This window comes from Rhinolophus sinicus, linkage group LG03, assembly GCF_036562045.2.
Source record: "Rhinolophus sinicus isolate RSC01 linkage group LG03, ASM3656204v1, whole genome shotgun sequence".
NCBI classification, from domain to species: Eukaryota; Metazoa; Chordata; class Mammalia; order Chiroptera; family Rhinolophidae; genus Rhinolophus; species Rhinolophus sinicus.
Genome location: NC_133753.1, coordinates 4342094 through 4351757, shown reverse-complemented (window position 1 = coordinate 4351757; position 9664 = coordinate 4342094). Strand labels below are relative to the sequence as shown.

The 9664-nt window shown below is 51.6% G+C and overlaps 2 protein-coding genes across 2 annotated transcripts in view; both read left to right on the top strand.

The window, feature by feature from the left end:
* Positions 1–2967, top strand: part of LOC141570501 (WD repeat-containing protein 25-like) — a 38616-nt gene extending 35649 nt beyond the window's left edge. The window contains exon 3 of the mRNA XM_074326936.1: positions 2845–2967. Coding sequence (XP_074183037.1) covers positions 2845–2859 — 15 coding nt within the window. The 3' untranslated portion in view covers positions 2860–2967. The remainder of the gene's footprint in view (positions 1–2844) is intronic.
* WDR25 (WD repeat domain 25) overlaps positions 2885–9664 on the top strand; it is a 124505-nt gene continuing 117725 nt past the window's right edge. The window contains 2 exon segments of the mRNA XM_074326929.1: positions 2885–3490; positions 3493–3696. Coding sequence (XP_074183030.1) covers positions 2885–3490; positions 3493–3696 — 810 coding nt within the window.

Below are 9664 nucleotides of genomic sequence, written 5' to 3'. Positions count from 1 at the left end.
CCGAACGCGTAGAGCTCCGAACCAGCCTTACCTCTCGCTCGTGACAGTTGCGCTAACTCCTCCTGTTCATCCTTCAAACCCCATCTCTGGTCGTATCTTGTTTGTTGCCTTGGTTAGTCTGTGGCCTCTGGACCCGTGTTTTGTGTTTCACCTCTGTCCACACCAGACCCAACATAAAGCTTGGCACAGAGCGGGTAATGAGGAAATGTTTGTTGAATGAGAATATCCTGTTTCTTTTACTGTCTCTGCCCCCTCCCACCAGCTGCGGGGATCAAACAGTGAACAAAACATCGAAAGTCCTGCCCTGGAGGAGCTGACACTCTAGTGACTGTCATTGCCACACCCCCTTCCGAATCCTCATTTCTCCCATGACGACGTTTCTTCCAGCTGTACCACTTCCTCTTCGTTTAACCACCCCCCTCTTTCCATGAAAAAACTTTCCCCCCTTTTGCCTCAGAAATATAAAAGGCAGAAAACACTGTTTTCCTCTCAAGTTTATGTTGGTCCCAATGACTGCCCGTGTTCTCTCATTTTGCCTGTTTTCCTCGAGTCATCCTTGCTCCTGCCTCAGCCGTTTGATTGGATTTGTTGGTTCTGGCTCCAGTGCTTCTCACCACCTCTGCTCCCTCACCTCCCAGAGCATTTCTCAGATGTCACCTTCGTCTTAGGCCCGAGTCGGCCTCCTGAGATGAAACTGCAACCCCAAGCCCACGGCCGCCCCTACTCTCCTCTGTTTTACTGTTTCTCACCAACTGGCATGCCCTGTTTCACTTGGTGATGGTCTGTCCCCACTGGCATGTGGTTTACTGTCGCTGTGGCATTCCTAGTGCCTAGTGTGGGCTTGCCGAGCCTCCATCAACGTTTGTCAGCTGAATGAACGAAATGTGCATGAAGCAGGTGTTACCGGGAGCCCTGTCGTCCACCCTCCATTGTTCATCCGGTCTTTGCTGCCTTTCCTTGTTAGGAATGCCACTACTCTGATTGTTTTGCCACACACCTCCTCTTTAATCCCGGCCATCAGCCTCTCGTGTGAGTGGACCACTCTGGACCACTGGGTGGGTGGGAATCCGTCCTCACGATGCCCTGGAGGTGGGAACCTTTGACAGGAAGGAATGGGCTGCTGGGCACAGGAGTGGAGACAGGTGAGATGTCTGCCCAGGGTGGGCTCAGGACCAGGCTGAGTATGCAGAGAACAGAAATGCCAAATCATTCACGGCGCTCAGTTCCATTAGTTTATATTCCTTTATGTTGGTTCCATTTGAGATGGGCTGGCTCATGGTAGATGTTTTATGTAGACGATGGCTTTGGGTGTAGGCTGCAGGTGGGGTGGGATTTTTGGAGGAGGCGGATGACCTAGCTTGTTTGGCAATGGAGCTCTTCAGGTGAATGGTGCCCTTTGGGGAAAGGTGTGGAAGGGGTGGGGGTGTGTTCCATGCAACGTGAAACCCACTGTCTAGGGGAAGACAGGCTGTCTGGAATGGCTTAACAGATGACGCAGAGGGAATCTTCTGGCGCTGGCCTGACCCCACATGTGGGAGGAGGAGCTCAGCGTGGTGTTTTCCAGAGGGCACACTGGACTGTCAGAAGTTGGTCCTTGCGGAAGCTTTCAGTACTGCTCCACCACGCCCTCTGCTGCCCGGATGTGGCCAGCATCCTTGCTTTCCTCTTGACGGTACTTTCTGTTAGCACAGGACTGAACTTCAGACTGAATACTTCTTTCTAGAAACTAGTTGGCTACAATTTATCACGTATGATGGTTCAGAACTTCAGGAAGAATTGTTTGGAAAAGGGCAATTCACTGCTATACGAGTCTGTGGTAGCAGTGAGACGGGCAGACTTGGATCACACCCTCAGGATTGATGGTGACTGATGCCTCAGGCAACCCGGCCTCGTATTGTGGGTCTGTCTTTCCAGGGGTCTGGCTTATAGTCAAGATGGGATATTTGGGGGAAGAGAATTCTAGGCAGAGGAAATAGAAGTTAAAGACTAGAGCAGGAGTGTGGGAGGGAGGGTGAAGGTGAGGATGGCACGCTTTTCCCAATTGGTGGATTCTGGATGTCTTTCCGTTTATGTACTTTCAGACCTAACCTCATCCCTGCTGATGAGTGTATGCCTAGTAAACAGTGCCGCAGGCTCTCCTTGTACATCTATCTTTGAAAACATACGCTAGTGTTTGTGTAGGATACAGTTCTAACGTGAGGTTGTTGCAGTAAAAACTTTATGTGTTTATATTTGTAATAGATACTCCTCCCCAAATCGACCTTCCAAAAGGCATCGTTAAAGTTCCGAGTCTTTCTGTTCAGGAATTGTGTGTACACTTTTTCAGGTTCTCTTTTGTGTCTTTCAATAAATCTGTAGTTTTTTCATATAGATCTTGCTTATTACAGTGGTACCTCGGTTTTCGAACGTATCCGTTGACGAACATTTCGGTTTAAGAACGCCGTAAACCTGGAAGAAAATGCTTCGGTTTTTGAACACACCTCGGAAGTCGAACATGTCATGCGGTTTCTGCTGAGTGCAAGATCCTGAGGCCGAGCTGTCGGCTGATTTCGAACGTTTCAGAACTCGAACGGGCTTCCGGAACGGATCACGTTCGAACACTGAGGTACCACTGTATTAGTATTTTTGTTAAATTTATTTCCAGATATTCCATAGTCTTCATTTAAAAAAAATGTCTTCTGACTAATTATGCCTGGTGTATAGAAAAGGCCTCGTGTTTTATGTGTTTATTCCTATGCGTTTTCCGTCTCAGCTTTGCCAGGCAGCATGTTTTCTGTTAACTCTCTGCACTGGTAAATACTCCTCCATGTCCATTATCTGACACATGCCTTTGTTTGGTCTCAGGTAGTTTGTCCTTGAAGGACATCGGGAAGCTGTGTTTGCAATGGCTTCCTTGGTGGCTTATGACGACTCCGACTCAGAGGCTGAGACCGGGCCCCTGGCAAGTTCTAGTGCTGCCGGCCCGAGGGAAGGCACTGCTGACGTGGTCGGACCTTGTGGGCGGGCTTTCTCATCAGGAGACCTGGACGTGTCTGAAGGCAGAGCGCTGCCCACCACGCACGGCCCCTGGGAAGGGCCAGCCGGCCAGCGTCTCCCACTGGTTCGGCTCTGGAGGAGTGACCCAGGATCTTGCCCCAGCCAGAGGCTGCAATGGCCCAGGACGGAGCCTGAAGTCACCTTCCCCACAAGCGAGTGTCCTCGTCCTTCCCTGTGGACCAGCCACGCTCCAGCTGGTCACGTGCCCCTGGCAGCTGCCCGCTTGAAGCAGGTGAAACTCTCCCGCGGAACGTACAACTCTCCTGAGCCATCTTTCTGTGTCCAAACCAAATCTGAAAGCCCAGGTCACAATGGCACCTGTCTTGAGAGGAAAAGGCGCGAGGACTGTGTGGTACCCTATACCCCCAAAAGACTAAGACAGCTGCAAGCTTTAAGCACAGAAACAGGCAAGAGTAAAGACGTGGGGACGCAGGGTCCCTCTGCAGGGCGGGCCCGGCCCCAGCCCCTCTCTGTGTGGCCCCCAGAGTGTCCGAGTTTATTCAGCCATATTTGGACACTCAGTATAAAGAAACCCAGATTTCCAGGAAGGTTCTCTTCCACCTAAGAGGCCACAGGGGCCCCGTCAACAGCATTCAGTGGTGTCCAGTCATTTCGAAGAGCCACATGCTTCTCTCGGCGTCTATGGATAAAACCGTCAAGGTAAGATGTGAGTGGATCTGCTCTTTTCAGGTCCTCTTAGGAATAAACTGCTGGGATGTTTTATTTTTCAAGACAGTGACGTAGGGGATGGGTACAGGCTGAGCATGACTTTTTGGGAATTTCTGTAACTGTCTTTGTTGCATTCAGGAGAGGGTTTTGTGGCCACCCTGGATCTGTGGTCCGTGTGGCCCCATCAGAGGACGCTAGTCCTTGTCCCTGGGGTGCCCAGGCTGTCCAGACCTGCTGAAGTCCAGGGAGGATGTGGTCTCAGAGCGAGAACAATCGGAGAAGAAAGCAGGCCCAGGGCCGAGCCCGGGAACTCGGGATGTCCTCTGTGACCCCCGTGGGGTGTTGAGCGATGCCAGCTCTGTGCCAGGTGCTGACTGGATGCAGGGGGCGCAAAGGTAGATAGACCTGGACCCTGACTTCAGGGCGTGCAGTGTGGTAGGAGCCACAATAAGTGAAGAGGGTCCCACAGCCCTAGGCTCAGGCCTATGAGGACGGGACCCCCAGGGGGACACCAGTTCTACGGGAAGCCAGTGGGAGGGCGTGGTGAAGCTTCCGGAAGGATGGAAGGTGCACTTGGTGAAGAGGGTGGGGGTATGGAAGAGTGTTCTTGGCTCTAAGCACCGGAGGCCTTGAGGGGCCTCAGTGGGCTGAGGGGCCCGAGGCTGGGAAAGTAGCCTGCGGCTGTCCTGGGGGGGCTTCCGGTTCGCACAGAAATGCGTTTTTCCACCGTTATTTGTTTGAACTTCTGTGAAGTCATGCAGACTGGCAGGAAGCAAGGCCTAGGGTGACAGGTGTGTGGCACCTGCCTGTCACCTTTCGCCGCCCCTCTGGCTGTCCTCTCTGTCCCCCCCACTCTCCTTGGCCCCTAGCAGAGCACTCGAATGTAATAGGTACCAAATAAATGAGAGCTCAACAGAAGCTTCCTGGAGAGAAAGAAAGTGGCTTTGGAGTAGGAGCGCCGTGGCTTGGGATCCAGCTTCGCTGCGGGTAGCTGGTCAGCTGGCCCGCCGGCCCCGCTGTGAGTCTGGGGTCTCATCTGTAAAGGGCATAATCACACCTGTGTCATGTGATCATGTGAGAAAAACGCTTAACGAACCCCTGGCCCAGAGCTAGGTACCCCATAGGTGTTCAATGAATGTCACTTCCTCCCTCTGTTTTCCTCAGAGTTCTGGAACCAACCTGCCCAGGACATTGTATTTGCAAGTTCTGGTTTGAGCTTTTTCCCTAGGGAGGCGTTTTCTGAAACGAAGAAAGGAAGCCCACTTGCAGTGACGTCTGAAATGAGCTAAATCGATGAGTATCGTTAAGTGGCCAACTTGAGTCCTGACATGACTTGTCTGTGCTTTTCTGGAAAGGCTAATAGAGTTTTGGGTGCCCGGTGTTGTGTTCTGTCTTCCGTGTGGAGCCGAGGGCTCTACACGCTCTTCCTGTGAGGCTGGGGGCTCTGACGTCTGCTCGGGGCTCCGGGAGTGCTCGCTGTGCATGGAACAGCCCTGCGGCTCCTCACCTCTCCCTCCTGAGGCTGCGCCATGAGGGCCGTGTGGGGCCTGACCCGTGGCCAGGAGCCGTCGGGAGGATTTCCGGGGCGCCTGTGTGGGTGATCTGAGTGGTCTCGCTCGGGGTCCGGCTCCATCGCTGTCAGTTTCGTGACCTGTTTCTTTCCTGATAGAATAAGCTTATGGGCCCTGTGGCTGGGGCTTCTCACGTGGGACAAATACCCAGGGGCTGTGTGTCTAATGCCAGGCACGTGGTGGAGTTTTGTTACAGTTGGGCCAAACCCTTAGTTACTGAGGGGCACGGCAGCCCCTTTCTGGGACCCTGGAGGGAGGGACAGTCTGGCACTTTGACAGCACAGATTTGAGGAGGAGGCCGGCTTGTGGGGTGGCCTCGAAGGACAGGCTGGGTCGCAGGGGGGCGGAGATAGGTGGCGGGGTGCAAGGCTCCCACTGCCCATGGGGTTGTGTCTTTTGATGGCGAGGGCAGGCCCAGAGCCCCGTGGGGACGGTTCTGCACCTGGTGTCAGGGAGAGGCTCTGTGGGCCTTGCTCGGGTCACTTTCTCCCAGGAGGTTTCGGTTTCCTGAGTGGAGACATCCCCATGATAGTTTGCAAACAGAGCATCTGGGTGAAACCATTGATTTGGGGTGTTGTTGTCTCAGTCATTAGAGGGAATCTGTAGCGTAGATCAGTGTGCTGGGTCCCCTGCACCCGGGCGCCTGAGGGGACCAAGGAGCAGCCAACCAGCAGTGACCCCTCATGACCAGAAGAGGGCGCACGTGGCCCAGCCTGGGAAGGCTGCTGAGGCGAGGGATTGTCCCTCTGCTCAGGGTCCAGTGCTGTCTGCTGTGGGGCTGCCCTGGGCAGGCCAGTGCCAACACGGTCATTGTGCCCGGCGTCTCGAGGAGGTGGTGTGTCTCCTCCACCGGGGAGCCTCCCGGGAGCCCTGTCCACTGCACTGTTGGTCCCTCACGGCAGGCCACAGGGGTGGCATTGGAGGTGGCTCCGGGGTAGAGCACGACCACCGCAGTGGCTACTGGGGTCAGCATGTGCTGACCCTCTTCTTACTGTGTGTCTTGAAAATCAGGGTTGTAAGCCTCGGATGCAAACAGTTCATCCGGGGTTCTCCCTACTGTAAGGTAGTTGAGTTTTCAGTGGCAGAGGTATTTGGCACATTGATTTGGGGCAAACGTGCAGTCTAGTGGGCAGCTGGCAGCCACGGGCAGGATGGTGTTCTTTTCCCACCCTGGTGTCAGAGGGAGGGCGGCGTGTTAGATCTGGTGGGGGTGGTCTCGTGACCTGATCCGAGAAGAGGGATACATGGGAGGCGTTATGCGGACAGTCTGGACTGGGGCAGGGTGGTGGGCACAGACAGGAGGCCTGGCCGGCTGCAGCCCAGTCCTGCTGACGAGCAGATGCTGGGTCGGTGGGCAATGAGCTAGAAGAGGTGGGTGCGAGAGGGTATCCCCAACTCCGCGCTCTGTCCCCTAGGGTGCCTTTCCCCTTGTCTTTTGGTCGAAGTCTGCCAGAGTGCCTTCGTGCCCCCTCCGTTGGATCAGGAAGGAGGGAAGAGCTTGAGGGATGGGGTCACAGAACTTTAGTTTGAATCCTCCCTCTGCCATGATTGGCTGTGTGATCTCGGGCAAGTTACTTGACTTCTCTGGACCTCAAATAGTGTATGTAGAGTGGAGAAATTACACATGCCGTGCTGGGTTTTCGTGAAAAATAAATGATATTGGATATGAATTACCTAGCATGGTGCCTGGCACATAGTAGGTACTTTCTGTGTGCTCCTGTTCTGCTTTCCCTGGGAATTTTTTCCCTCTGCACTGGCATCTCATTCTACCTGCGTAGCCATGGAACCATATCTTCTACGCCTTGTAGACTTTAAGCTACTTCAGCCTGGGACCTGTTCAGGCCCATTTTTATATTCCCTATAACACCTGGCACAAGGTTTTGTACATGTTAAGTGATCAATAAAGATTAAAATTTTTAAACTTTATTTCTAATCTTAGGGAAAGGATTGTCTTCTAAGTGCATGAATCCCATTTGCCACTAGGGGGCACAGGAAGACAGTCTAAGCAGCTCACTCAAGCTTCTAGAATGTGGAAGAATCCTTGATTCAAGGTAACGTTTACTGAAATAGGACTTTTTTTCCTGATCAGGAGGAAAACAACACAAGCCACCTGATTAATCTAAAGAACGTGGAGTGCCAGTTCCTTCCTCTCCTTAAAATGCAGCTTTGGAATTCATAAATTTCAATTGGGCACATTACAGTGGAAAGATACTTATTTTAATATGTTCTAAATGTTCTCTGAGCTGTAAAATATGCTTATATTAGTTTTGAAAAATTTACAGCTAGAGAAATTAAGCAAAATAAAACAATGACTCATAATTCCGCACCGATGCTCTGTTTTCCTTCCCGACGATCCCTTCCTGCCCCCGTCGGTCGCATGCATCTGTTTTTCATAGCTCTGATCCCAGCACGAACACCCTTTTATGTACCCTTCTCATCTCCCTGTGTCCTCGTTTGGCTCCGCACGTTTGACTACCCACTGCACGTAAAGGTAGCACCCAGACCTTGAGGCCCTTTTTGAAGGAAAAAGCACAGCCATGGCCTTGAACCAAACACAGCCACCCCTTACTGTCCGCCTGTGTGGAGCCCGCCAGGCGTCGGAGGGATTCCCAAAGGCATCTGGCATGTTTCTTGCTTCCAGGGACCTACTGTCTGTGTGTGAAAACCTGGAGTTCTGAAACGCAGAGGATTTTAAATGTATGAATTAGGTGTCATTTATTTGTTTTACAACATGATTTGCACTAGGAATTCTTTCAATTACAAACTACCTTAAAATACTTTTAAAATCTTCCTTTTTGATCGTGAATGTAATATTGATAGATGCTTATTGTGAGACACTTTGAAGGTGCAGAAACCATGAAGCATGAAGGAGAAAACAGACCCCCAGTCAGCACCTCTTTAACACTGGGACCTCCCGTGGCCTGGACAGGACGCACCTGTGCGTTTACAGAATTGGGCCCACACTTTCGATTCAACACCCCTCCCCATTTTTTGTACTGCGTGTAAGGGGCATTTTTCTACCTTATTAAAAAACCTTCCCCAAACATATTTTTATGACTGTCTCAAATCCAAAACTTTGCTATTTTCCTGTTGTTTCCTATCATGTCCTGCTTTTTTTTAAAAAAATAGTACTGCAGTGAACATGGCTGTATGTAAATGTTGCCTTTTTTGCTGCATTGGGTGCAGTTAAGATGGGCGTTAGCTAAAGCCTTTGTGTGGTGTGTGGAACCTGGGTAGATTGACAGACCTTCTGTGCCATGGTTATATGAGACTCCTGGGTTCCCGGTCCATAGCTTCTGCTTGGTTGCTGTGTGACTTTCGGAAAATCACTTAACCTCTCTGATCCCCTAATTTTCTCATTGGTAAAATAGGGATAATGGCTACCTCGTGGGGTTGTTGCCATGGAGAAGAAATGGGAAGACCCAGCCTGGTCCCTGTACTCGGGAGGGGCTGATGAAGCATGTTTGAATCATGTTTCAGATGCTCCTCATCCTGTGTTGATTAGTTAAAAAACAATTAGAGAAAAGACAAGCTAGAGTCCTCCACTAAATGTAACTTGTTTTTGTGAATCTTTTCATAGTCTGCCTATAGATACACAGTTTTCCAAAGTTTCAATATCAGTGTTCCCGAGATAGATACTTTTAAATTCTTTTAAGTTTTTTGGATTGTTTGTACCAAATCATTTACTGCTCCCTCTTCATAAACTGCGCAATTAGAAGGTACCCATTGGAGGGCTGGGTCCACCTCTCCAAACTGATTACATTTAAATGTGATAGAAGAAAGTGAATCTCACAGGCCCTGGCCAGTTCCGCAGGGCTGGGAGGGGCGGTTTCACACCTGGCGGAACCCAGGACAGTGAGGCCGGGGGCAGGGAAGGTGTGCCCACCTTCCTCTGGCCAGGGTGGCATCTGGGTCAGCCGGGTCCGGGCCCCCTTCCCATGTGCATCTGAGGAAAAAGACTTTGGTCTGGAGGCTGAAGACCCAAACTGGGGTTTCACTGCGCCGCTTGCCAGCTCTGTGACCTCTGACTGGGGGGCCAGATGAGAGGGTGGAGAGAGCTAACTGTCCCCAAGGGCTTACCACCTACTTGCCATAGTTCTAGGTACTCTATCTCGTCTTCGCAACAGGCCTAAGGCACGGGCTGTCCTCATTTCCACCACACAGATAAGGAAGTTGAGGCACAGAGAGGTTAAGGGATTTGCCTGCCGTCACACAGCTGGTGAATGGTATAGGCAAGATGGGAAGCTGCCGGTCAGACTATACAGCCTGAGCAAAAGCTCAAATCCCCACTCTGCTCTTCTGCCTCTGAGAATAACGGATGGGAAAGCATGTCCCCTCACCCAATGGTGCCTCAGCTCTGTCCCAAAAACAGCTTCAAAAGCCTCGCG